The 27,690-nt window shown below is 55.1% G+C and overlaps 2 protein-coding genes across 14 annotated transcripts; one reads left to right on the top strand and one right to left on the bottom strand.

Moving 5' to 3' along the window:
* The first annotated feature begins 235 nt into the window (after nt 1-235).
* Nucleotides 236-17,978, top strand: HCN3 (hyperpolarization activated cyclic nucleotide gated potassium channel 3). 6 transcript variants are annotated; one of them, XM_077900981.1, is made up of 11 exons: nt 2,417-2,992; nt 3,453-4,687; nt 5,993-6,422; nt 7,301-7,462; nt 7,803-8,021; nt 8,386-8,532; nt 8,964-9,204; nt 10,060-10,224; nt 10,664-12,375; nt 15,082-16,455; nt 16,749-17,978. In XM_077900981.1, exons 3-9 carry the CDS (start codon nt 6,012-6,014, stop codon nt 11,362-11,364), a joined length of 2,046 nt encoding a protein of 681 aa, XP_077757107.1. In that variant the 5' UTR covers nt 2,417-2,992; nt 3,453-4,687; nt 5,993-6,011; the 3' UTR covers nt 11,365-12,375; nt 15,082-16,455; nt 16,749-17,978. The 6 variants fall into 6 exon arrangements, with proteins under 6 accessions (XP_077757108.1, XP_077757105.1, XP_077757106.1 ...); XM_077900979.1 differs by lacking the exons at nt 2,417-2,992; nt 3,453-4,687 and adding an exon at nt 245-2,400 and having other exon boundaries at nt 7,881-8,021; XM_077900980.1 differs by lacking the exons at nt 2,417-2,992; nt 3,453-4,687 and adding an exon at nt 245-2,400 and having other exon boundaries at nt 7,884-8,021.
* PKLR (pyruvate kinase L/R) lies at nt 12,177-21,047 on the bottom strand. Of its 8 annotated transcripts, XM_077900984.1 has the most exons (11): nt 20,912-21,045; nt 19,868-20,050; nt 17,286-17,377; nt 17,050-17,181; nt 16,730-16,916; nt 16,151-16,421; nt 15,900-16,050; nt 15,448-15,600; nt 15,187-15,353; nt 14,082-14,263; nt 12,177-13,466 (listed from the first exon to the last, which is right to left on the bottom strand). In XM_077900984.1, the coding sequence occupies exons 1-11, from the start codon at nt 21,009-21,011 to the stop codon at nt 13,360-13,362; spliced, it is 1,725 nt and encodes a 574-aa protein (XP_077757110.1). In that variant the 5' UTR covers nt 21,012-21,045; the 3' UTR covers nt 12,177-13,359. The 8 variants fall into 8 exon arrangements, with proteins under 8 accessions (XP_077757110.1, XP_077757112.1, XP_077757109.1 ...); XM_077900983.1 differs by lacking the exon at nt 12,177-13,466 and having other exon boundaries at nt 13,930-14,263; nt 20,912-21,046; XM_077900985.1 differs by lacking the exons at nt 12,177-13,466; nt 20,912-21,045 and adding an exon at nt 20,506-20,603 and having other exon boundaries at nt 13,945-14,263.
* Between the last annotated feature and the right edge of the window lie 6,643 nt (nt 21,048-27,690).

Consider the following 27,690-nt stretch of genomic DNA (forward strand, 5'->3'; position numbering starts at 1 on the left):
CCCAGCTCGGTCTCCGGCTCTGGCCTCTCCGATCCACCGCCGACACCGCGAGCGCGCACGCACGCACGCACGCACGCACGTCCGCGCCACTTCCCAGCACCCCCCCCCGGGGCGCGCACGCCGCCGCGTCCTCGCGTAGCTCGCGGGCGCGGCCATGGGAGCGCCGGGGGGGCGCGGGGGCGCGGGGGCGGGAGTTCCTGCCGACCCGAGGCTGGGAGGGCGGGATCCCCGGCGCTGGGTGCTGGGGAACTGGCAGGGCGCGTCCCGCCCCGCCCCGCCGCCTTCGCTCCGCGTGCTCCGTCTGGGCCCTGTTCCGGCGCCGGTGTGGCTGACACTGCGAGCTGGGTCGAGGAGCTGGAGGTGGGGAGCACCTGGAAGTTGTCGTTTACGGAGCCTCGGCGCTTGGCGGGGGTCTGATCCTCCAGCAAGGCCTGCCAATATCCAGTTCCTAAAGCAGTTGGGCTTCCCAACCACAGCAAAGGAGGGCCCCCGCTTTGTCCTGCAAACACCGTATGCACGTGAGGTCAGGGGTGCAGCCGTTGGAGGACAGATTTGAGAGGTGCAGAGACAGAGAACCCAGTGCTGGAAGAGGGGCGCTCGCTGTCGAGCGAGAAGTGCAGATCAACCGAGTGGAAAATAAAGACAAACTGGATGAGAAATAGTCACGAAGGGAAAAGGAGGAACAACTTGAGGATGACTGTGCACGTCAGGACGCTTCAGAGGGGAGCTGGGATCGAGGTCAATTAGCCGGAAATGGTTGAGGAAAGTTTCCTAAAATAGGGGAGGAAGGGAAATGAAGGGTTGATAGGAGAGAGTGCAGAGTTCCCTTCCTCTTACACGCACAGGCCGTTCATGCATGGCCAGCGTGCGTTTACGCTGTGCCAGGCGCAGGTCTCCTGTCCCTCAGAGCCTCGCGGTCTATGCGATAGAGAGCCTGTCCGTGAACCACAGCAGCCTCGTGGCCGGAGCTGCCATGAAGGCCGTGAGAGAGCCCTGGACTAGACCCCAGCCGGGGAGGGAGCTTGGAGATGTCCTCGACAGGCTGCGTGAACGCGCTGCCTAAGAGGGTATATTTGCAGAGAGCTGGGGACAAGACAGAACACGGCATTCGGACACGGAGGCCTGGCTTTCCAGGGGGCACAGTCAGGACAGAGACTGTTGAAATCAGGTCCAAATTCTGCAGGACCTTGCACGTCGTTTCACAGAGCTGAAATGGGGTCCTGCAGAGGGTGGAGAGGTGTGAAGGACAAAATATCTTTGAGTCTATGGCAGCGGTGGGAGGACGTGCCCAAGAGGATGTAGGGCCCTCGTGGAGACCCCTGAAACAATCGGGGTGAAAACTGGAAGGCTGGAACTGAGGCGCTGGCAACGGGAGACGGATCTGAGTGGAAGAACTGGAGCTTTTAGGAACTTTTGGCACCGTGTGTGTCTGCGGGGGCAGACGCAGACGAGAGTGGCTTTGTGGCTGGGACTGGGGTATTCATCTTGTGTCCTCAGCGTCCACGTCGTGACTGTCAGGGTCAGTCTTGGTGAAGATGGCAGAATGTATTCGGAAATGAAATAGTTGAGGGAGGGGTCTGGAGAAGATGAGAAGAAAGGAATATGCCCTGGAGGGTAATGAGAGGAAGAAAGGGAAACGCAGAAAGTCCCCGGGTGAGAGTGGCCACCCCTTCCACGCGCCCCGAAACCTCGCCCTCGGGAGACTGGGACCTACCACCAGCGTCCGGTTTTCCCGCCACTCGCAGGCGGCCCCGCTTCCCTAGCGTTCATTGGCCAAAAGCCCACGGCGCTAGGCCACGCCCCCGCGACTCCGGCGGCGTTTCCCCGCCTCCTCCTGCTCCTGGAGCCGCCCCCCTCTAGGTCACGCCCACGCCGGGGTCCTCCAGGAGGCGGGCTCCGTCGGCCTCGCCTTCTGACAGGGCGGCTCCCACCAGGGGGCGCCGCGCACCCCGCCCGCCGCCCGCCCGCCCGCGAGTCTGGCGCACACACCCCCTCCGCCCCGAGCGCCCGCAGCTCGGCGCCCGGCGGGCTGTGCCGGCTCCCACTCCGGGAGGGGCCGGGGTCCCAGATGGCCGCGGCAGGGTCTGCGAGGCCAAGCGTGTAACCAACGGGCGTCATGGACGCAGAGCAGCGGCAGACGACGGGGGCCGACGAACGGGCGACCCCGGGGCTGGAGGCGGCGCCTCCTGCTGCCCCGGCGCCTGCGACCGCGGCCTCGGGACCACCCCCCGGGCCTGGCTCCGGGCCCGAGCCCAAGCGGAGGCAGCTCGGGACGCTGCTCCAGCCCACGGTCAACAAGTTCTCCCTTCGCGTGTTCGGCAGCCACAAAGCTGTGGAAATCGAGCAGGAGCGGGTCAAGTCAGCGGGGGCCTGGATCATCCACCCCTACAGCGACTTCCGGTACTGGGGACCCAGCAAGGAGGGCGGGGGACACAGATCGCACCCCACGGGCCGCGACGCGGGCGCAGGGCCCGCCCCACCCTCCATGGACACTTCATTTCCGGCCCAGGGGTCGTGGGGGGGAGACAGTCACTTCCCCCAATGTAACCTGGGAATTCTTGGGCAAGAGACCCCCAGCTGGAGGTCCTCGGTGACCTGACACGGGAGCAGACACCAGAGACCTGGATTTCCTGTTTCGGGAACCAGGCACTCCACCTGGACCACAGGGACTGCTGGAGTTAGGGACGACTGCCGCCGGCAGTCCTGTCTGCTGGGGACCTGGGAAATTATGTCATGTTGCAAGGCTCGGGGTCAACCTGGGGAAGAAACCGAGTTCCAGTATCTCTCACCCTTGCGCTTACACCCCCAGCACCCGTATAGCTCAGCAGGGCGGGCTAGCAGGATAAACTAGGGGTGCTGGGGGGCGGGCGCCGGGGGTGTCTCCGCGGCGGTTCTGGTCGCTGTCCCTGGTGCTGAAAGCGGGATGCAGCGGGACTGGGCCAGGACTCTGAGCGGCTGAGGCAGCGACTTGGGGCCACCGCCACCCTCCCAGGTGACCATTAGAGAGACGGAGGAACGGAGGGTGGAGGTGGGGCTATTGCATAGTCCCCATCAGCCTGTACCTCTACATCAAGGTCGCTAGGGGAGGAGAGCAGCCCTGTCCTTGGGGGGAAATGAAGGACAGCTTTTGGATGAGGCAATGGTGTGTCCAAAGCACCTAAGATGGGGTGCAAAACGAGCAGAAAGGGTGAGGTGTGAATCAGGAGCCTTTGGAGACCTGGACATCATTTTGAATCCACAGCCATACACACTCCCTAAATATTCCTCTTTCTCTCATTGCTCCTTTCTCTTCCCTCTTCTCTGCCTTATTCCCACCCCACCAATAACACCTGTTCTAGTTTCCTGTGATCTTTCTCTCCTCCCCCATTTACCCTCAGATGTAACCCCAGAAGCCATGTATCCCCCTTATTATCATGCTGCTTCTCCCTCCTCTCTTCTGCATCACCCGCTAGGCTTGTGACTGCCTGTGAGTCAGGCTGTGAAGATACTCCATGGCTGGGCAAGCCCTCTGCTTCTCTCCTCTCCCAGCTCACACTACAGGATTTCTCCAGGGGTCTAGAAGGTGGAGGAGGAAGGAGTTCAAGGATCTGTTGTTGATTGAAAGTCTGAGGGGCTTCCTGGAGGCCTGGATTTGGGAACCCCCATATTTCTTTTAGAAGCTGAAAAGATTGATTTGTAGTCAAAGTCAGAAGGGATTGGGTCCTGGTTTGGTGCTATAATTAGGTGTGTTCTGGAGTTAAAACCACCATAGCTGGGGCACCTTGGTGGTTCAGTCAGTTAAGTGTCCAACTCTTGGTTTCGGTTCAGGTCGTGATCTCAGGGTGGTGAGATTGAGCCCCAAGTTGAGCTCCATGCTCAGTATGCTTAAGACTCTCTTTCTCTCCCTTTGCCCCTCCGCCTGCTGTGCTCTTTCTCTAAAATATATAAGTAGATCTGAAAGAAAGAAAGAAAGAAAGAAAGAAAGAAAGAAAGAAAGAAAGAAAGAAAGAAAGATAGAAAGAAAGAAATAGGGATGCCTGGGTGGCTCAGTGGTTGAGTGTCTGCCTTTGGCTTGGGGTGTGATCCTGGGGTTCTGGGATCGAGTTCCACATTGGGCTTCCTGCATGGAGCCTGCTTCTCCCTCTACCTATGTCTCTGCCTCTCTCTTTCTCTCTGTGTCTCTCATAAATAAATAAATAAAATCTTTAAAAAAATAGAAATAAAACTGCCATAGCTAATGGGGGCCCTCAGGTGGTCCAGTGGTCTTCTCTGAATAGAGGCTTCACTTAGCATCCTCTTGACCTCTTCTTTCCACATGTTTACCACAGCAGTGTGGCTCTCCCCTGTCAATGCCCTTGCTTGAGCTCACCCAGAGTGCCAGCAGACACAGGGAGATGAGTGAAGGAAAGGAATGCAGAGCTTTAAGCCTGTTGCCTTGGGATCTCCTGTGGAGCTGCTCTGTGTGCAGCCCTGTCTGAGTGCTGTGGAGGGGGTGGGGCATCCCTAAAAAGCTCAGCTCAGATGGGAGGCAGAACAGACCACCGCACCCTGGGACATAGATGAGTAGATCCCAGCAGAGAACCAGGAACCATGGGTCCAACTGGGTTGGGAAGGAGGGCTGGGGAGGGCATGAAATCCTAGACCAGGAAGGGGCAGAGAGCTGGAGATGGAAGAAGTAGCAACCTCTTCAGAAATCTGGGAACCAAAGGTGGGTGAGTCATAAAACCAACTAGTGCTTGTACAGCACTGTCATATCCATTGTCTCAGAGTGTGTCTTTCCAACAACCCTGTGGGATTAGCACAGGGTACTAGATCTCTTTTAACTTTAAAAATATTTAGTGACTGACATAAATCATGTACATGATAAGAAATTACATATATATTATACATGTTAAAGAAAAATATGTGGGATCCCTGGGTGGTGCAGCGGTTTGGCGCCTGCCTTTGGCCCAGGGCGCGATCCTGGAGACCCGGGATCGAATCCCACGTCAGGCTCCCGGTGCATGGAGCCTGCTTCTCCCTCTGCCTGTGTCTCTGCCTCTCTCTCTCTCTCTCTCTGTGACTATCCTAAATAAATAAATATATTTAAAAAATATTTAAAAAAAAAAAAAAAAGAAAAATATGTGTGTGTATATAGTAAGGATGTATATAGTAGATATATCTATATAGTATGCATGTCTATATGGTAGGTCTCTACATAGCAGTTTCGTGTATAATGGTATATTTTACATATAGTTAAAATACATGTGTGTATGCATATAAACATACATGCATGTGCCTATATACATACATATACATGTAATCACAAAACACATCCTCATGTAACAACCACCCAGGTGAAAAGAGACTGTATTGCCAGTGCCCAGAAGCACCCTACAACCCTTTCCCTAACCTACTATTCTGACTTTTGTGGCTCACATCCTTACTTTTTTCTTTTAATAGTTTTACCACTTTTCTGTGAATCTCTAAATAATGCAGCTTAGTCTTGCCTGTTTTTGAACTTTGCACAAGTGGAATCACCCAGTATGTATCCTTTCATTTTTTTCTTTTGCTCAACACTAGATGTGTGAGATTCATCCATGCTGCAGAATGGTAGCTGTTGTTGGGTGATTTCAGGGTTGTAGATTATTCCAGGGCACGAGTATATCACAGTCTATCTACAGTACTTATCTTATTTATCTACATTTTCCTACTGATGAACATTTGGATTATTTCCAGATTTCATGCTGCTATAAACATTCCTATATGTAACTCCTGGAGCACATACTTCCCTTGAGTGTGAATATACTTAGGATGGAATTGCTGGGTTGCAGGGAATGCAAATGTTTAACTTTACTAGATAATACCAAACTATTTTTCCCAGTGGTGGTCCCAACTTACACTCCCACCAGTTGTAAATGGTCATTCTGTTATTTTGTATTCTTGCCCACTCTTGCTGTGTCAGGCTATCTGCTGTTTGTCTGGTGGATGGTGAAATCTCGTGGTCTCACTCCCAGTCCCACCCCCACCTCAGGTTTTACTGGGACCTGATCATGCTCCTGTTGATGGTGGGGAACCTCATTGTGCTGCCTGTCGGCATCACCTTCTTCAAGGAAGAGAACTCCCCGCCTTGGATCGTCTTCAACGTCCTCTCTGACACTTTCTTCCTGCTGGATCTGGTGCTCAACTTCCGCACAGGCATCGTGGTTGAGGAGGGTGCCGAAATCCTGCTGGCGCCAAGAGCCATTCGGTCGCGCTACCTGCGTACCTGGTTCCTGGTCGACCTCATCTCCTCCATCCCGGTGGACTACATCTTTCTGGTGGTGGAGCTGGAGCCACGACTGGATGCCGAGGTCTACAAAACAGCGCGGGCGCTGCGCATTGTGCGCTTCACCAAGATCCTCAGCCTGCTGCGGCTGCTCCGCCTCTCCCGCCTCATCCGCTACATACACCAGTGGGAGGAGGTGGGGCGGGGAGGTGGGCAGGGGGGCTCGCAGACTCTTCCGGGACAGCGCTATGGGTGGGGCTCCTGGTGACTTTATGGGGTGAGGCAGCTGGGTGGGCTCTCTCCAGGGTTGGTGGGGCAGAAGCAGGGACACAATGAGGGTTTGGAGGGTGCCCCCCACCGAAGTGAGGAGAATGGAGCACAGGGCAGAGGAATGCTTGTAGGTTAGTTGGCCTCTGGAAGGAGGAAGTGGGAGGGGAGCAAGCTGTGGAAGGGAGTTTCAGTTTCCAGGGGAGCAGAGTTTAGTGGTTCAGAGTGTGGGCTCTGCAATCTCATTGCCTGTGATCACATCCTCATTTTACTATTTACTATATGAGACTTGGTTTCCTTTACTATAAAATGAAGACATTAAATATACTGACGTATGATAAGGCTATGAGGATTAAAGGAATTAATACCCACAAAGCTCCTAGAACAGTGCCTGGAAAATAGTAAGTCATCTCTTAGTGTTATGGGAGAGGAAGGGGCTGTTGGCATGAATCCTTGCACGCATGCCTTGGGGACATTACACTGTAAGATGTCCTCTTTCCTCTTCTCTACCGGGCACAGCCTAGGCAGCTTGTGCAGTAAGTTTCTTCGAGTTTCTGCTGTGACACTGATTCTGGGCACATGACTGGCATTGACTTCCTATTGGTGAGAGTAGTAATGCAGCCGACTTTGTATTAGCTGTATATGTATGCCATAAGGCTCTATGCACATGAACAATGGCCGCATTTTAAAAATTCATGGGGGCTGGGGCTAGAGAGAAGTGCAAGGAAAGAATTTGCAAGGCCAGGAATAGAGGAGGACCAGCGGGAGGGAGTCCTGTCCACAGCAGCCGCTCCTCGGACTCCTCAGATCTTTCACATGACCTATGACCTGGCCAGTGCTGTGGTGCGCATCTTCAACCTCATCGGGATGATGCTGCTGCTGTGTCACTGGGATGGCTGTCTGCAGTTCCTGGTCCCCATGCTGCAGGACTTCCCTCCTGACTGCTGGGTCTCCATCAACCACATGGTGGTGAGAAATCCCCACAGCTCTGTCACTTCTGGGCCTTCCGAGGGCTCTTCTGTCAGGAGGCGGGAGATGATGGAGTGAGGAGGTGGGGAGGAAATAGGGGGAAGCTACCTAGAGGATGTGCTTCTATGTGGGGAGCAGGCAGGGAAGGACACCTAGGGCCCCTAAGATGCAGAGATGCCCCTTCTGACCCCCAGACCCCAGAGCCAAACCGAAGTGCCTCCTGGGAGGCAAGTCTAAGAAGCAGGGGTCAGAAAGGACAGAAGGAGGGGGGATTGCAGGAGGAGAATGAGACCTATCTGAGGAGGCTGTGCCCAGCTCGGCAACACACTCTGCCCTCCAGAACCACTCATGGGGGCGCCAGTATTCCCATGCCCTGTTCAAGGCCATGAGCCACATGCTGTGCATTGGCTACGGGCAGCAGGCACCTGTAGGCATGCCCGACGTCTGGCTCACCATGCTCAGCATGATTGTGGGCGCCACGTGCTACGCCATGTTCATCGGCCATGCCACTGCGCTCATCCAGTCCCTGGACTCCTCCCGACGGCAATACCAGGAGAAGGTGAGCAGGGCCCCAGGAGGAAGGTGCAGGCCTGGAAGGGGGTTAGAGGCTGGGTAGCCCAACTTGAGACCTGTTCTGATGAATGCCCCTGTTGGGTCTCTGTGTCTTGCCCTGTGTCCATTTGTCCCTGTGAACCTGTCCTCGGACCCTTCCTCTGCCCGTGTGTGGGTTTCCCTGTGACTGTGCTGTGTGCCTGCCCTGTGTCTGCACGTCCTTCTGTCGCCTGGCACAACCCCATCTGGCTCCATGTTTCACCCCTCCGGCTCTGGCCTACAACCATGATCTTTCTCCCATACCCACCCCTGCGGCCGGTCCTGCCCCACGGTCTCGTCCTCTCACCTACTGGCCATTGGTGGGTCTCTAGTACAAGCAGGTGGAGCAGTACATGTCTTTCCACAAACTGCCGGCCGACACCCGGCAGCGCATCCATGAGTATTATGAGCATCGCTACCAGGGCAAGATGTTCGATGAAGAGAGCATTCTGGGCGAGCTGAGCGAGCCGCTTCGGGAGGTGGGGCTGGGCAGGGCCCCAGAGGGGGGATTTTCTAGGACCTGGGCTTGTGGGGTGCCATCTGGGATAAGGGCGCTGGTCAGGTGCATCTGTAGGGAGTAAGGCCTGTGGAGGACCTCATCACAGGCCAGGCCTCTGGGAGGCTTTAAGGGACTAGGGTCTTTCTTGAAGATATTATGGGGGTGAAGTATGTATGGGTGAAGTACCCATACAAACCCTGGGAAGGGGCAGCAAGGACCTCTGTTTTGGGGGAACAGTCCTGTGGGAGAGCTCTGAAGTCAGGAACTTAGGGTGGTCCTAGAGCCACTGAAGCATCCCCATCCTTTAGCAGATATTGACTCTAGGGGTGGGGCCTCTGAGACAGATGAGCTCGAAGGGGGCACCTAGGGGCAGGGGGCACAGCCTACCTGACAGGCCCCTCCCCTGCCCAGGAGATCATTAACTTCACCTGCCGTGGCCTGGTGGCCCACATGCCGCTGTTTGCCCATGCTGACCCCAGCTTCGTCACGGCGGTGCTCACCAAGCTGCGCTTTGAGGTCTTCCAGCCGGGAGATCTCGTGGTGCGTGAGGGCTCCGTGGGCAGGAAGATGTACTTCATCCAGCATGGGCTGCTCAGTGTGCTGGCCCGCGGCGCCCGGGACACCCGCCTCACGGATGGATCCTACTTTGGGGGTCAGCAGGCCTCGGGGGGGGGGGGGAGGGACTGGAATTGAGGACAGAGGGTGATCACTCCCCCGGATCAGTGTCCCTGCCTGGTACCTGGCTGTGTGTAGAATCAGAGTTCCAGCCCTTCCCTAGGCCTGCTTAACCAGGGTCTTGGGGCCTGAGGCCTGGAGCTCTGTGTTTTTAAGTAGCTTCCAAAAGAGTCCAGTCACAGCCAACTTGAAGATTTCTGGGCCAGTGGGCCTTTTAGAACACTTAAGCTGTAAAATCCATGGATTCTGAGATGAAGGAAAGATAGGAATAAAGCTGTGCTGTTCCAGGGGCTTGAGTTTGACGGTTCCCTGGTGGGATAGATACCCTGGCAGGATGGTTCAGGGCCCCGGGCTGTGGCAGTGGGGGCCATCCCACCAGATGCTGCCCAAAGCCACTTGAAGCTCTGTACTCTCTCAGGCCCCAAACCACCCTCCACTCCCTAGCATCCCCATTGCTCTTTGCCCTTTGGCACTGCTTTTCTCCTTCTCTGGTTGCCCTGACTCCATTTCAAGGGGCAGGAGGGCAGGTACACCGAGGAGCTGTCCTAGGCCTGCCCCTTGGGCCAGGGCAGGGGAGGTGGGTGGGAATTAAAGCAGAGTGGAATAACTTTGTGCGTGTGGCCCAGCAAGATCCACCTGTTTGTCAGTTTTAATTCAGAGAGAATGAGAGGGATTGTAATTATGTATGTCTGGAGAAGGACAACCCTTGGGGTGTTTAGAGACCTTGGTGTGGGTGGGGAGGAACCTGAGGAAACTGGATCAGAGGCTGCAGGCCCAGTGAGAGGGAAGTTTGGGGACAGTGGTTCTGAGGGCCTCCTCCCAACCTGGACAGAGATTTGTCTGCTGACGCGGGGCCGGCGCACAGCCAGCGTGCGGGCTGACACCTACTGCCGCCTCTACTCACTCAGCGTGGACCATTTCAACGCTGTGCTGGAGGAGTTCCCCATGATGCGCCGGGCCTTCGAGACTGTAGCCATGGATCGGCTGCGCCGCATCGGTGAGGCCTATCTACCCTGTCTGCCCCCATGCCCTACCTCCAAAGCCAGGACCCCCTGGACTCCCAGGGCCCAGGATCTAGTCACAACCCGTTATCAGCAAATGCCCCAGTAGACCTTCAACACTGTCTCCCTATCCTTGTCGCTCAGTGTCTCTTACCCCTGGAGGTAACGTCCCAAGTCTCTTTGCCCAGAGTCTTCCTTCCCTGAGGACCAGTCAGTCCCTGACCCTCACCGTTTCTGATCTGTACTCCCCTCCCTGACCCTTGCCATCTCTGATCCATACTCTTGTCCATGACCCTCTTTCCCCAACCCCCATCCCCATCCCTCACCCCACTGCCATCCTTTGCCTCTGTCTTGCTCTCCTCCTGCTCTGATATCCAACCTTCACCTTGGACTCTGTTCCTGTCCTCATTCTCTCCCTCTTGGAATGATTTCTAGGCAAGAAGAACTCTGTCCTGCAGCGGAAACGCTCTGAGCCCAGTCCAGGCAGCAGCGGGGGCACCATGGAGCAGCACTTGGTCCAGCATGACAGGGACATGGCCCGGGGTGTCCGGGGTCTAGCCCCAGACACAGGAGCTCGGCTCAGTGGAAAGCCGGTGCTATGGGAGCCCCTGGTGCACGCGCCCCTGCAGGCAGCTGCTGTGACCTCTAGCGTGGCCATTGCCCTGACTCACCAGCGGGGTCCTCTGCCCCTGTCTCCTGACTCTCCAGTCACCCTCCTTGCTCGCTCAGCTCGACGCTCAGCAGGCTCCCCAGCCTCCCCGCTAGTGCCCATCCGAGCTGGCCCTCTGCTGGCCCGGGGTCCCTGGGCATCTACCTCCCGCCTACCTGTCCCACCTGCTCGAACCCTCCATGCCAGCCTGTCCCGGGCTGGGCGCTCCCAGGTATCCTTGCTGGGTCCCCCCCCAGGAGGAGGTGGACGGCGACTAGGACTTCGGGGCCGCCCTCTCTCAGCCTCCCAACCCTCTCTGCCTCAACGGGCAGCTGGGGATGGTTCTCCTGGGTGCAAGGGCTTGGGAAGTGAACGCCTGTCCTCCTCAGGGCTCCTGGCCAAGCTTCCAGGGACAGCCCAGCCCCCCAGGCCATCAGTGCCTGAGCCAGCTGCCCCTCGGGGCCCCCAGCTCTCTGCCAATATGTGAAACCCTTGGGGAAGCAGTGGGTGCAGCCGTGTGTGCCCGAGGGCAGATGCCTCCTGGGGAAGGCCAAGGAGACCTGAGACACAGCCCTGTGGGAATATCTCCCTTTATTCCTGAGGAGATGTTCTCTGTCCTCAGCTCAGGCACCCCACAACCTGTCTAGCATTCTCCTCATCTGTTCACCCCTTCATCAAACGTACTGAGCGCCTACCATGTTCAACACACTGTGCCAGGAGCTAGATGTCTTCACTGCCAAGTAGAAGTGACTCCGAGGCCTCTGAGGAGGGTGTGCCCCAGGCGTGGTCCCACCAGGTTCAGGCCCAGGCCCAGGCCCCTGCCTCACCAAGCACAACTCCTTGCCTCTGCCATCACTGCCAAGCAGCCAGAGGTCTCAGTTTCCCTGCCCGCGCCCCCGCAGGCTCCTTCCCAAGCCTATTGCACTTGTCCTGTCTCCTTAGCACAGCCGCCCACTGCCAGTCCCCCGAGCCTCCACTGCTGGCAACAGATGTCTGAGCTCCACCCTCTCTGCCATGTGTGGACCATCCCCACCCTGTGGCCCCCACTCCAGAACAGGAACACATGTCTTCTGTTGAGTCCCCACACTCTCTGTCCCCGTGGTAGAACTGGCTTCTTGTAGACGGGGAGCCACCTCCTCCCTGTGCCTGGCCCTGGTGGCGTCCCCCCAGAGGGTGAGGGATGGTGGGCACTAGATCCCGCAGGAGAGGGGCAAGAGCCGGAATCCTTAGGTGGCACTTTGCTTCCCTTCCTCCCTCCCATCCTTTCTTGTTTATTCTTATTATTCAACCATGTAATAATTGTATTTAATCATTTGCTAGTTTTATTTACTATGAATTCATTTTATTCAGCCATTCCTTTGTCCATCTGTCTCCACATCTCCTCATAGGGAGAGAGGAAGGAGCAAGGCCTCCCTGCTGGCGCCTGTGCTCCTTGCTCAGCTCCACTGGCAGGCAGCAGTGCTGCGGAGCCCTCAGCCTACCTGGGGAGGTCTACCTGGTGAGTCGCAGGAAGGGCTACCCACGTGGGGAGGAGGACTCTTGCTACTTGTCAGGGTTTTGTTCCTACAGAGTTTACTCTTGGTGCAAGAGTAAGGGGAGGACCCGAGGTATCCAGACCTGGGGAAGGGCAGGCTAGCCAGTACCTCTGCCTTCTCACCCCATTCTCCTCCTGCACCTGCTCTACAGTATCAGAGAATGTTGCCAGGACCCTAAACCTTTCCTCTTGACTGAAAAGTCCTGGGCTTTAGAATTGCTTCCAAACAGCCAGGTTTAAAAGGAAACTAGAGCTACCCATTTTGCCTCCTGGTTTGGGTGGGGGCACAGAGGGCATGAAAGAGTTCCTGGGTGCAGGAGGAGGCAGCTGGCATCTGACCCAACAGTGTGAGGGACACATAAGAGCAGCCAGGTAGAGGCCTGCAAGCCCCACAGAGCTTGTGAAGATAGTGACAAGATGAGCCCACCCAGCTCTCAATGCTCCCCACACCTGTCTACCCTCACTTCCCCGAAAGGATGGTACTTTGAGGTCACTGGCAATCACAGTGAAGGAAGCCATGGCACTGTCCTCAGGAGATGCCTGACCATCACGAGGGCTGCATTGGAAGGACCAGACTGCATGGACAGGAAACGTAATCTACATAGTGACTTTGTGGAGATGCCCTGTCCCTCTGTCCCCCACCCCCATCCTGGGTATATTGAAGCCTAGGGGGATAGAATTAACCAGTTAAGCTAGGATTAAGGGCTCAGAGCATCTTAGGGCCCAGCTGAGAGCATTGAGTGCAGGGAATGTAGGATTGGTACTTGCCAGATGGTCAGTGCTTAACTGGACACAGACTTTGGGGTCCTGCGTGAAATGGAGAGGGGAAGGGGCACCCTAGAATGGGACTAGATGGCAGATGTGGCCTCAGCAGGGAGGACTGCAAGGGGGACCTTGGGGTCTGGGGCATGGGATCCAGGTTGGGCTGGGTCAGTGGGGCGTGGCATCTCAGGATATGCTGAGCACTCGCATGATGTTGGTATAGCCAGAGCCAGGTCGCCAGCCTGTCACCACAATCACCAGGTCCCCCACACGGAGGAAGCCACGGAGCTTTCCTGGGGGGGAGGGTGGGGGAAAGAAAATGACAATCAACCACAGGGCTGCAGGCCAGCCCTATAAGGAGAACTAGCCACAACCCTCCATCTGTTCCAGTCTGGCCTGAAGGTGTCTTGGGCAAACTGTACAGTGTGTGCCATAGATGGCCACATAGGGAATGTGACTGCTGCAGTCTGTTAGAGCTGCAGGGGTGTCCATGGGGTGGCAGGGGCCTTGCGACTACGTAGCAAGGCTGTCCACCTGTATTGCTATGCTGAAGGGAAGGAGGGGTGGGGTATGATCACAGTCAGTTGTAAATTAGATTTTAGTTCCAGCTGGTGGGGGTGGGGGGACTGGGTCCCCCTTGTCCTCTCACCTCTTACTCCTTATGTCCCATCCAGCTCTGGCCACCTGGTGCAGGCAGCAGCTAGGCTGACCTCTCTCCCACTGCCCTCCTCCTCAGTATGTCCCCCTGCCCCTGGAGGCCACAATATCTCCATGTCTTAGTGAACATCACAGAGAAAATGTGGGATCAGAGGAAAAAGGCAAGGCCCTTGGAATGGGTATGAAAGTGAGGTCAGGGGGCTGATGATACAGATCCAGGGCTGTGTGGGGAGGAAATGTAGGTGGCTCACCACTTTCAATGCCAAATTGGACCCGGCGATCCACATCGTCTGCCCAGATGGCCTCTGGAGGTTCACTGTAGAGCAAGGGGAAGACCCCTCGGCACAGATGGGCCTGCCGGGCAGCCTGGGCAGAGCGGGTGACAGCAATGACCGCTGCCCGAGGCCGGTACCGAGATAGCAGCTGTGCTGAACTGAAGGAGGCAGAGAAGGTTCAGAACAGTGAAAGAGTGCTGAACCAGGAAACAACGGTTTGGGTTCTGGTCCCAGGTGTCACAAACAAGCTGTGTGGCCCTGGGTGAATCATCATATTTCTCTGGGCCTTGTTTTTCTCACCTTGTAAAATGGGCATAAGAATGCCTGCCCTTCTTACTACACAAGGTAGATAGGAGATAATGAAGGATAGATCAGAGCAGATAATAAAAAAACTTGGGACACCTGGGTAGCTCAGTGGTTGAGCATCTGCCTTCAGTTCAGGGCATGATCCCAGGTCTGGGGATTAAGTCCCACAACGGGTTCCCTGCAGGGAGCCTGCTTCTCCCTCTGCCTATGTCTCTATTTCTCTCTGTCTCTCATGAATAAATAAATTAAAACAAAACAAAACAAAAAAACTTTGAGAAGTATAAAACCCTTCTGAGAATGTCCCTACATGTAGTAGTTAACTCACAAATGTCTTTTGTTAATTGTCACAACCCCACAAGGAAACAGAGGTCTCTACAGCCTGGGTGACTTACTCAAGAATCATAGCTGATTTCAGAGCAAAGACCTGAACTAAGTAAGGCCTTCTGGGCCCTTCTGCAATGCCTCAGCATTACAAGGCTTTGTGGGCTCAGGGCAGGGGACTTGCCGAGGGCCCCTAGAAACCCGTGTCCTGGAAGCCAGTGTGCCCCGTGATGTCACCTTCCCCTGCCAACCTCCTGGAGCTCACTGGGATGATTCCCAGTGTGCTCCAAGATCTGCCTCTCCTGCCCTCTAGCTCTTGGGTAACTAGCTACCTCTCCTCTTGCCCCAGAATGACAGTCTTCATGCCTGATAACAAGACAAAACCCAAGCCTGCAGTTCATCCCAGCCTGCCCCTGACCCAAAGCTCTGTTGGTGTTGCCAGTGTCCCCCTCACCGGCCGGTCTTGGTCAGCACGATGATGGCAGCAGCACAGCACTTGAAGGCGGCCTCCACCGCGCCTATGGCAGTGACCTCCGTGGGATCGCGGCTCAGTGGCGCTGCCCGGCGCAGTTCCTCAAACAGCTGCCGGTGGTACACAGCAGCCTCTGCCTCCCTGGCAATCTGCAAGGAGCAGGAGGTCAGGAGATGCGGGGGCACCAGAGCCTGGAAGGGGCTTGGTCTTCTGGCCCATTTGCCTAGCATTCTAAGCTCCTACCGCATGCTGCATCTTTACAGCCTCCACAGGAAATTTGCCCTTGGCGGTCTCCCCTGATAGCATGATGCAATCTGCTCCATCCAGCACAGCATTGGCTACATCACTCGTCTCTGCCCGGGTTGGCCGGGGCTTAGTGATCATGCTCTCCAGCATCTGGGGGACATCTGGGCGTCAGAGCTGTAGGGCTCACACTCTGACTGAGGACTTGCCCAAGCTACTTCTCTGCCACTCTCAGAGTGCCCAGAAAGCCAGGATCACAGTCAAACTATGTGATTCTGGTGATTCAGTTTCCTCATCCGAAAATAGGGCTCACAGAATCTCTTTCCAACTTTGTTGTTTGAGGATCAAACCCTGGACAGCAAAATGTGCTATAGACCTAAGGTGTGGGTATTGACCCTCAGGTGTCCCCAACACCCAGAGAACACCCAGGGCCCCGAGGGCTCACTCCAGACCTGTGTGGCACAGACGACAGGCTTGCCCGCCAAGTTGCACCGACCAATCATCATCTTCTGGGCCAGGAAAACCTTCTCAGCAGGGATCTCGATGCCTAGGTCGCCCCGTGCCACCATGATGCCGTCACTCACCTCCAGGATTTCATCAAACCTGGGCGGTTGGGGGAGTCAGGGCTGGGAAGAGCCAGGAGATGCCAGGGAGAGGTAGGCTGGAGAAGAGGAGGGCAATGGGGACAAAGACCAAGCCTCACTTCTTCACGCCTTCGTGGTTCTCAATTTTGCTAATGATCTTGATGGTCCGTCCTTCCGGCCCCAGAGCAGCCCGGATGGCAGCCACATCACTGGCTTTCCTCACAAAGGAGGCAAAGACGATGTCCACATTATGCTCCACCCCGAAGCGTAGGTCCTGGGCGTCTTGCTCAGACAGCCCCGGCAAGTCCACCTCGGCGCCTGGCAGGTTTACGCCTTTCCGGCTGCCCAGGAGACCTCCATTCTCCACTTGGGTCTCCAGCCCCTTCCGGTCTGCGGGCATGGGAAGAGCCAGTGCAGGTGACCGGTGAGCAGGGTCAGAGTCAGGGTCTTGGGCCCCCAGAGGTCAGGAACCCAAGTCCTCCTGTCTGTCCATCCTGGGCCTGGCCTGTGCATCTGACAGGCGTAGGGGAGTGTGTGGAAAAAGCAGATAACCCGCCAGCCCCCCCACCCCGGGTTGATCCCCAGAGTCTGCACACGGGAGTCCCGGGGGCGGGGGCCGCAGGTCTACCCCGCAAGGGGGCTGGGGTAGGGAGTGCGCCCCACGTCCCCGCCCGCCTGGGGCCCAGGCTCCTGCGCACCTATTTTCTTGACCTGCAGGGAGATGAGCCCGTCGTCTATGAAGATGCGGCCTCCCACCGGCACGACCTTGACGATATTGGGATAGTCCACCCACACGGTGTGTGCGTCCCCCAGCGTCCGGAACGCCGGGTCCACGGTCACCAGGACCCAGGAGCCCTTCACTAGCTCCACTTCGGTCTCAGGGCCCTAGGGACCAGCCGGAGGGGCCTTGAGACCCGCCTCTTGCCCTGCCCTCCCAGGCCCCGCCCCCACCCGCGACTCAGTCCCTGACAGGGTGGTGGGGGCCTAGGGAAGCCCCCGGGCGTAGTTGGCCTCTCACCCCCTTCAGGACCCCGGTCCGTATCTCCGGTCCCTTGGTGTCCAGGGCAATGGCCACGGGGCGATAGCCGAGCGGAGAAGTTGCAAAGCTCTCCACGGCCTCCCGGATGTTGGCGATGGACTGAGCATGGTACTGGGGACCAGCGAGAGGGGATTTCAGGAGCAGGTTGCCCGGCCCCCCACCTCTCAACCCGGCAAGCTTTAGCTCGCAAGCCTCCCCTTGGCCCCGCCCCAAACCTCATGGGAGCCGTGGGAGAAGTTGAGGCGCGCAATGTTCATCCCGGCCTTGATCATCTCCTTGAGGCGCTCCACCGAATGAGAGGCTGGCCCTGAAAGCAGAGATCCCGCTCAGATCCCACCACCTGCAGAGTCCCCTCCACCCCCACGCCACAATAGTCCAGCCACCTGACCTTTATTCTCTGATGCAACATCTGCTCCCAGGTCAGCCAGCACCTGCTTCCCTGGGATTGGGGGAGGGGGGGGCACTGGGCAGTCTTGGAGAGGAGCGTCCTTAGCCCAGCTTGAGGCAACTGTGTTAACAGTGATGTAGAGTGAGGGTCCCCTGGTGCATGAGGGTTTACGGCAGGGGATAATGTGCCAGGTGAGGGCCTGTGGGGTGTCTGGGCCTTTGGAGTTGGGAGGCCTCATATTGACCACCCAGGACAGGTGCTCTCTCCCCACCCCTGCTTTGCTGGCAGGGCAGCTGGGTGACGGAGAGCCCACCGGCCAACCTCTCTGGTCCCTCCCCAAAGCCAGCTTGCACAGGGGTACTAGGCCCCTTCCTCAATGGCTGGAAGACAGATGCAGCCTCCCTGCAGCCCCCTGTGCTGTCAGTGTGTTCCTTTCTATTGGATCATTCCCATCAGCATGTAACCCTGCTGCACTTTCTTCCATAATAAAAGAAGATCTCTGGTCCCCAGCCCCCTCCAACTACAGTCCTATTCCTTTGCTGTCTTTTGCTGCAAAACTCATTGCACGAATTTTCTGTGCTTGCTGCCTGCAGGTCCGTTCCCCCCTCCTGGTGCTCTCAGTCCAGCGGGACACTGGCCCGCCTCTCACCAAGACCCTCTGGGTGGTAGCTCCTTGTGATGGTCAGTTCTCAGGCTCATCCTGGCTGGCGGGTCGCTGGCATTTGACCCTCGTCCTTGACGCACCTTCCTCATGTGGCCTCTCCTGTTTCCTCCCACCCCACTGGCTGCTCATCTCAGCTCTGGCTTCCTTCCCTTGACACTAGACACCTCATCCTCTTCTCTGTCATCATTCCTTCTCTCCCCTGGAGGTGTCACCTAGTCTCCTGGCTTTAGATACCGTCTATACGCTGCCAACAGCTCCCATATTTCTGTCTCCAGTTCAGCCCTCTGCTCCAAACCCAGACTTGTGTATCTGATTGCCTCTGTGCATCTCAAACTCAACACAAGGCTGAACTCCAGACCTCCCCGCAAAACCTGCTCACCACAGTCTTTCCTGCTCACTTGATAAGGCATCCATCTAGTGCCTCATGCCAAAAGCCTTGGAGTCCTCTGATTCCTTTGTCAACCGCACCCCCAGCCCATATCCAACCCATCTGGAGATCATGTCAACTCCATCTTCCAAATGCACTCACGGTCTGATCAAGTCTCACCACCTCCACTGCCCCCACCTGGTCTGAGCCAGAAATGTCGCAGGAGCCACTTCTGCACTTGCCCCCACCCCCAACCCCTGCAGCAGCACCGCCAGGGCCGCTCTATTACAGCATAAGTAAGAGAGAGTTCTTCTCCCCCCAGCATTCTGCAGCCCTCTTCCACTTCTCTTGGAGGAAAAGTCAACTCAAACCCAAAGAATGGCTCCCAAGCCCTACATGACCCTCTTCTCCCCTACAGTGTCTTCATTTTGCTACTCTTCCCCCAGATGGTTTCTAACCATTCCAGCCTCTTTGACTCTGAGCCTTTGCACTGGCTGCTCCCCTGTCCAGAACTCCTGCCCCTCCCCCCTCACAAGGGCATGGCCTCCTCTCATCTCCCTCACACCCTTGTTCAGGTCTAATTTTCTTTCCTTGTTGTTTGTTTGTTTTTTGGGATTTTATTTGTTTATTTGAGAGAGAGAGAGAGAGAGAGAGAGAGCATGAGCAGGGAGAGAGGGAGAAACAGGCTTCATCCCAGGACCCAGGGATCCAGACCTGAGCCAAAGGCAGTCGCTTAACTGATGGAGCCTCCCAGGCATCCTGGATTTAATTTTCAGAACAATAGGTCCCCACCTGGGGCTACAGCCTGCCTCCTGACCTCAAGCCCCTAATGTCCCTTATATGCTCCGTTTCTTGTTTCCATAGTTTCTACTACTTCCTCACATACGAAATAATCTGTTTCTTTTTTTTTTTTTATAAGCAACAGGGTGATTACCACTGCTGTTTTCTTTTCTTAAGATTTTATTTATTCATGAGAGACACAGAGAGAGAGAGGCAAAGACACAGGCAGAGGGAGAAGCAGGCTCCATGCAGGGAGCCCGACATGGGACTTGATCCCAGGTCTCCAGGATCACGCCCAGGGCTGAAGGTGGCGCTAAACCGTTGAGCCACCCGGGCTGCCCGAAATAATCTATTTCTTTTTAAGTTAGTATGTTTAGTATTTATTGTCTCGCCCAGCTAAATAGTAGGCTCCCTAAGGGCAGCGATCTTTGTTTACCTCACCCATCTACTCCCGGGCCCAAAACCTTACCTGCTGGACACTCAACAAGTATTTGTTAAATGAATGACTGTCAGACATGGAGAGGTCTCAGAGGAGATAGAAGGGGGAAAACATCTTGGGAAACTCTCAGGAGGTCCTGTGATGCTGGGGGCTGCTCACCGATGGTGGCAATGATGCTGGTACTGCGGGCGGCCACAGGCTCCGAGTCGATGTCCAGCAGGCACAGGTGCTCCAGGAAGGTGTCTGCCATAGCAGCTGACAGCTGCTGCTGCTGGAAGAAGGCGGTGCCCAGCTCTAGGGTCAGCTGGGCCACACTGGCCCGCCTCAGGTACCCCGCCGGTCCTGCAGGGGAAGAGGGCTGAGTGGGCCCTTGTTGCACCTGCGACCCTTCACCTCAGCACACTCTGTCCGCTTCAGGTTTCACTGAGTCCTTCTGATAAGCTGGGCTCTACACTGACCTTTCCTAGAGATGGGGTTCGCATCCAGGCCTGGCCGACTGTGGCCCAGTTCTCAACCGTCCAGCTCCCTGAACCCTTATGCCCCTGACTTTCTGCCCTTGAGCTGAAAGGGCAGCTTTGCTGGAGGGAGGGTGCTCCCTCCACCTCAGCCCTTCACCGGGTCTAGTCCAGCGGCTGCTCATTGTCCAGAATTAACCTGTCCCCTCTCCTAAGCTCCTTCCAATTGGCTGGCTCCCCAACCCCTCCTCTGAGTTTCCAGAGCCTTTAATGCTTCCCTGGTCCTGGGGTCCTTGGAGCTTGACCCGGCCCAGCTCAGAGGAGCCCCACTTCCAGCCGTACCCTCCATGCCCCTGAACGCCTGTCTGTCCCTGGGGTCGGCTCCTCACTTGTCAGCCTGTCAGAGGCACAAGGCCCAGTTGGGCCGGGCGAGGGAGGACTTCTGCATGTTGGTTAAAGTGTCACCACCAGGGGCCAAAGTCCAGGCAACAAGGGAGCGCCCTGTGGTTCCCAGGCTGCAGGACGCCCCCCCCCCTGCCCCCCGCCTTGCCTACAGAGGCTGGGAGGGAGGTTTGGACAAGGACCCAGAACTGAACACAGGTTGTTCACAATGAACAGAGATCCTCCACCACTGCCAAGGCCCTCTCAGCCAGCAGCAGATGTTGGGCATTTATATTGCCACTGCCCCTTCCCGATTTCCACCCCCATTCCCCCACTCCATTCAGTGGCTTCTGCTGTCTTTCCTTACCTCCTGGAGCCCCAATCAAGATGGACTTTGCTAAGTCCCTTTGGGACTTAGAGATCCTTGACCAAAGCTCCTGGGGTTGTATGTTCTCCTGACTGGACATGCTTACAAAGTGAGAGGCTGTGGGGAGAGAGAAAGAGAGGAGGACAGAATTGCTGGTCTTATCTAATGGAGCCAGAGAAAAGAACAGGGGCACACCCAGCTGACTGCCCCTGGCCCCATGCAGAGTCCCTCCCTGAGACTTGCTGGCACTCTGCCTCATCTTCTGGTGTTCCCCCTCTCTCATCCATTTTTCCCCAAGGAGTTTCCAATTTGTTCATGCTGTCATGGACCTGAATAGAGATTTTGGTGATATGGTGCCCTTTGTACTTTACTGAAGTTGGCCCTGGACAAGTCTAGGAAGGAGGGGATTGAGCCTGAAGAAGGGGACGGGAGCATGTTGACAGTATCATGGGATTCTCTGGAGGGGCTCTCACAGCATCACTGTTACCATAACACTGGCTACGATTTGCTCATTGGCCAATATTTATTGAACATCTACTCTGTGCCAGGTCCTATGGATATAATGGTGAGCAAAACAGACAAGGCCTTTGCCCTTCTATGGAATTTATAGCACCAAGAGGGGCACCCAGCTGGCTCAGTTGGAAGAGTGTGTGATTCTTGATCTCAGAGTTGTGAGTTCAAGCCCAATGTTAGGAATAGATTGCTTAAATAAAAATTAAAAAAAAAATGGGGTCCCTGGATAGCTCCATAGGTTAAGTGTCTGCCTTTGGCTCAGGTCATGATCCCAGGATCGAATCCCACGTTGGGGTCCTGGTGCATGAAGCCTGCTTCTCCCTCTGCCTGTGTCTCTGCCTCTCTCTCTCTCTCTCTCTCTCTGTGTGACTATCATAAATAAATAAAAAATCTAAAAAAAAAGGAAATGAATATACAACCACAAACTTTCTTGTTTGGGTTTTTTTGTTTGTTTGTCTGTTTTGTTTTGTTTTGTTTTGTTTGAAAGAGAGAGATAGCTCATGCTCACAACCCTGAGATAATGACCTGAGCTGAAATCAAGAGTCAGGTGCTTAAACAGCTAAGCCAGCCAGGTGCCCCTACAACCACAAACTTTGTAAGTGCTATTACGGAATTGATCAGGGTGCCAGAAATGCAAAGTTAACGGGGAGAAGAGGGAGACATGTTATTTTAGATGAGATGGCTCGGTAAGGCCTCTTTGAATTGTGCTCATATCCAAGCTGACATTTGAAGGATAAGAAGGGACTATAGGGGACAATTCAAAGCAAGGAGTTTTCTGTGGGGTTAGAAAGAATATGTGTGGAGGCCCTGAGGAAGGAGAAGGCCCTAGCACTATAGAGAGAGAACGCTGCCCTGAGAAAGGGTGCCTAGGAGGGGCCTGGAGGGGCCTGGCACACAGGGCATGGTCCCCTTGAGACTGGAGATGAGACATAAGCAGGCACTCTGAGGGCACTGGGTTTACCCAGCAGAGGGACAGGACTCAGCAGATGCTCTAGGTCCCTCTGACTGGCGGGTAGAGATCACAGAGCAGCAGGGAGACCAGATAGTTTTTGTTTTTTGTTTTTTTTTTGTTTAAAAGATTTTATTTATTTGAGAGAGAGAGACAGAGATAGCGCGAGAGAGAGCACGAGCAGTGGGGAGAGGGAGAAGCAGGCTCCCCGCTGAGCAGGGAGCCCGATGTGGGATTCCATCCCAGGACCCCGGGATGATGACCTGAGCTGAAGGCAGATACTCAATGAACTGAGCCACCCAGGCACCCCGAGGCCAGAGGTTTTAGGAGCAACTCAGGTGGGAGGTGACAGACTAGCGGCAGCAGTAAGGATGGTGAGAGGGACATAGACCTGAGGTGTCTCCGGAGGAGGACACTTGGGTGGAGGGACAGATGTGGGGAGCAGGAGAGGGAGGCTTCCAGCCCCTGAAGGAGAACATTGAACAGGTCTGGCTTGATGGCAGATGCTATTTACTGAGCCTAGAGGACTAACAGGTTTGTAGGGGAAACGTGCAAAGTTTCGGTTTTAGGCAGGTTACGTTCAAGATGCCAATGAATCATTAAAATCAACAGGCAGGCAGTAGGATCTGTTCACTGAGCACTTAGGGGGTGCTGGAACAGTGTTCAGCATCTCATGTGCAGCTTTTTTGTCACCATGGCAACTGGGAAAGAAGATAGAATTGATAGCCCGGTTGACAGTGAGGGGGCTGAGGCTAGCAGGGCGGGCTGGGCATTTTCTGCCTCTCCAGATCCTTTCTTTACTCTTGTCCACTCTGTCTGGGGCTGGCACACTGAAGGCCTGGCCAATGGCTTCTGTAGGGCTTGGCAGCTGGAAGGGGGCACCCATAGGAGACCAGGCAGAGGAGAGGAAGGCTGGACATCTTCCCTCCCCTCCTTCCTGCAAGGTTGCTGGAGGTCACAGCTCCTGTCAGAGGCCTTCTGGAGATTTTCTCCCCATCCGCTGGGCCCTAAAGATGGTGCTAAACTCACTGTTACATTGTCACTAGATCTGGAGTAATGCCCCACCCTTTGTGGTTTGCAGCATGCTGTGCACACCTCAGTATATAATCCTGTTCTGAAACGTTCCTCAGTCTATCTGATCTGAGAGAGCCCTTGGTTCCTTTTTTTTTTTGTTTTTAAGATTTTATTTATTTGAGAGAGAGCATGAGCAAGAGAGCACGAGCGAGAGGGGAGGGCAGCAGAGGGAGAAACAGGCTCCCCACCAAGCAGGGAACCCGACGCAGGACTCAATTCCAGGACTCCAGGATTACGACCCAAGCCAAAGGCAGAGACCCAACTGACTGAGCCCCCCAGGCGCCCGAGCCCTTAGCTCCTGATGGAACCCTTAGCTCCTGATACACCCTGTCTGGGGTACAAATCTTGTTGGCAGCGGAGCTGGGTTTTAGAGAGTGTGATTGCAGAGGCTGAGCTGTAGCCACTAAACTCCATCCCTTCCCTCAGACTCTGGGTGGAAAAGAAAGAGGTTAGAAAGCAGGAGGGGGGAATGAGCCCGGGGTCCTTGGGTCTGTGTATAGATCACAGAACAAGTGAAGATGGTTGAAAGATATAACCAGAGGGAATGCAATAGACTTTGGGGGTTGCAGAATTAGGCTTTATGCTTGCAGTTGGGGAGGCACATGGGAGGTTGAAAGTTGGCCTGGGATTTTGAGCTCCCTGAAAGACTGCTGGGAGGACCAGAATCCTAGAGATCCAAGCCCCAAGTAGCTAACAGGAAGTGGGATTGGTGCCCCAAAACACCTCCTGTCCTATCCAAAAGCTCTGACCTGAAATCAGGTCAAAAGAGGAAAAGCAAAAAAAAAAAAAAAAAAAAGAGGAAAAGCAGTCTGGCTGACCCTGGGTGCACTAGTGATCACACCACATGAGAGATGTTCTGTACTTTGTCCCGGGATGGGGGCAGGCCTGAGTAGGAGACCTGTGGGTGACAAAACCCCAATGGTGATGGGCCTGCAGGATCCAAGCAGAGCTGAGGTGTTGGGCTTTGCCTGATGGGAGCCATCCCCAGCAGGCCAGCATGCACACTCCCACACCGTCAGACATGCACAGAGCTGCTCACATGGCTTCACACACACTCACACGAGCTGGGATGTGTTCTGAGCACGTGTCCTGGCCATGCTGGACTCTGCTGGCGGAGACACAGGAATGCTGGCAGGGGGATTGGTAAAGTGTGTCAGGCCGGGTGACCTAGCTGGGTTCAGGTCGCGCTGGGGACTGGAGGGGTGGAAGTCATGGGTGACTGAGGAGGAGGTCAAGGTGCTTTCACAGTGGAGGCCACACCAGAGCTCAAGGGAGTCAGGGGCACGGACTGCCCAGGGCCGGCACACAGGCGCACATGGACGCACGAACACCCCGGGTCCACCAGGCACACGCGCCCCCACACCGCAAACACAGAGAGAGGTTCCCATAGGTGCGCGCCAAGGGTAGCACCCGTGTCCCAGGTGGAGGCCGCCCTACCCCGCACGCAGGACGGTGGCGGGTCTGCGGGGACGCGAGAGCACCGGGCCGCTCCGCCCCCCTGTGGCCTGCGGGAGCCTGCGCTTCTCCTCTGCTCCTGAGGTGGCCGCGCTTCCTGAGGCCTGGGGCCGTGGCTTGCGGGGTGGACGTGCACCTGGCCGTTGGCCTCCGACCTCGGGACCTGAAGATGGGCAGCGAGCCCTGCGTCTGTTTCCTTTTTTTTTTTTTTTTTTAATTTTTATTTATTTATGATAGTCACACAGAGAGAGAGAGAGAGGCAGAGACACAGGCAGAGGGAGAAGCAGGCTCCATGCACCGGGAGCCCGACGTGGGATTCGATCCTGGGTCTCCAGGATCGCGCCCTGGGCCAAAGGCAGGCGCTAAACCGCTGCGCCACCCAGGGATCCCCCTGCGTCTGTTTCCAATGGTTCCCTAGAGTTTGTTCAAATGTATTTACGTTTATTTGCATAGACACTTGCACAATGTACAAAACTCGGAGTTCCCGGGCGTAGATGGAGAGTTTCTCCCTTCCTGACCGCATCCCGGTTCCAGCCACTCAGGTCCCCCCAGCATTCTATTAGATTGCTGACGTTTCTGTGTCGTCTCTCAGAAATGCCCCAGGTGGGTACAAACAATACAACCCCTCCTTTTAATATATAAGAACACTTATTATATATATTATATAAAATATAAGAACATTTTGTTATTATTATATTATTATTAAAGACTTTATTTACTTATTTGAGAGAGAGACAGAGAGCCAAGCAGGGGGAGGTGCAGAGGGAGAGGGACAAGCAGACTTCCCATCAGGGGTGGGAAGCCAGACCAGGGGCTCAGTCCCAAGACCTGGAAATTATAACCTGAGGTGAAGTCAGACATTTACCAGATAGAGTCACCCAGGAGCCCCCTATTTATTATTATTTTTTAATAATCTCTGTGTCTCGCGTGGGGCTCAACTCCCAACCCAGAGATCAGGGGTCACATGCTCTGACCAGGGCGCCAGGTGTCCCGCTTCCCTCATTAATGCAAGTGGTAGCAGGTGCTGGTCATTCTGTTCTGTACTCCCCCCAGTTGCTCTAGAGCTTGGGCTCCTTGCACAGGAAGGGAGGCCTTACTTCTGCACACAGTTTGTAATGGACCCTCTGACATCCACCCGTGGGGACCTCTCACAGGGGAGGAAGCTGCCCAGAGTTGGGGCTCAGGCCTCTTTTGTTTTTTTTTGAAAGATTGTGGTAAAATATACATAAGATAAAATTTACCATTTAACCATTTTTAGGGGTACAATTCAGTGGCATCGATACATTCATAATGTTGGATAACCAGCAGCACTATTTCCAAAATTGTTCTCACCAACTCAAACAGAAACTCTGTTCTCCTGAAACACTAACTCCCTATTCCCACCTCCTTCAGCCTCTGGTAACTTCTATTCCACTTTCTGTGTCTATGGATCTGCCTACGACTCTACAAACCTCCTAAAGTGTGGAATCACACAGTGTTTTTGTGACTGGCTTATTTCACTCAGCTTGCTTCCAAGGCTTTCCCCAACCTCCAACCGTAGCCTCTCTCCAAACTTGCATCCTTTTTAAGGCTGAATAACCACCATTGTCTCCGGACCACACTTTGTTTATCCCTTCATCTGTGAATGCTCACTCGGCTGTCTTCACCTTTTGGCTGCGGGGAATGGTGCTGCTGTGGACCATGTGTGGGTCCAGGGAGTCTTCTGTGAAGGCCTGCCACACTTCACTCAGCTCTTGTGAGAATATGGACAGCGGGAGAGCCTCACCCAGGGACAGGGGTCTGGGGAGGAGGGGTGAGGGTGCACACCGTGCATAGCACACTGCATGACACCCGCCAGTGTTCCCACTGCACACAGAGTGCAGGCTGAAGGCCTTATGAGGCCCGGCTCCTTCCCAGTCCCCCAGTCCACCCCCTGCTTTTGTCCCATTAATCCAGTCATACTGGTCCCCATAATATGGGAAACAGGCAGAAAAAAATTAAATTTCCTTTCTACCTGCAGCCCATTGACAAGTCCTTGAAACAGGCAGAGTGACCTTCCTCTAGGAATTCAGCTGCCTGGATGTTAATACATTGCTGAGGGCGACAGGTAGTCTTAGCCTGACCCCCAGGACCCTGTAGGACTCTAACATACAAAAATTCCTTTAGAAACCTGCTTTATCTCTACCCCCTGAGATATATGTTGGCAATCATCCCCCAAGCATATGACCCACCAATGAACATCTGAAGGGTCTCATGACTGAGTTTTTTTTTTTTTTTCATGACTGAGTTTTTATATAACAGTAATAAATGACCTTTCCTAAAAACAGCTAGCCCCCTCAGGATACTGGAAACCCTGTATCCAAAATACCTGGGAGGCTGACATGCTCATCACAACTTGAAAGTATGTGATAGGCCACTCCCCGTGACCTTGGTGACTCTTCGTGACCCCTGTGCAGCCCATCCTGCTCACGGTCCCATCCCCGGGCTTTAATAAAACCACCCTTTTGCATCAAACACGTCTCAAGAATTCTTTCTTCTCTGTCGGCTTTGGACCCTAACATCTTTCCTTCATCACCCATGTTTCTCCAATAAGGAAGATAAGCCCCTGCCTGAGAGAGGGCTGCTCTGATGTTCCCTCTATGTATGGAGGCTGCCCCTCCTTCTACTAGTCAAATGGCTTACTCACTAGGTCCCGCTCATTCTTTCCAGGTGCGGCCACTGCTGGGGCCTTCTAGGACCACCCGTGTAACTCAGCAGGCTTCCCCCGTGCTTTGCTGTCCTTCCCTGCTCAGTTTTTATACACTGGACT

Source organism: Canis aureus, chromosome 6 (assembly GCF_053574225.1).
Source record: "Canis aureus isolate CA01 chromosome 6, VMU_Caureus_v.1.0, whole genome shotgun sequence".
Lineage (NCBI taxonomy): Eukaryota > Metazoa > Chordata > Mammalia > Carnivora > Canidae > Canis > Canis aureus.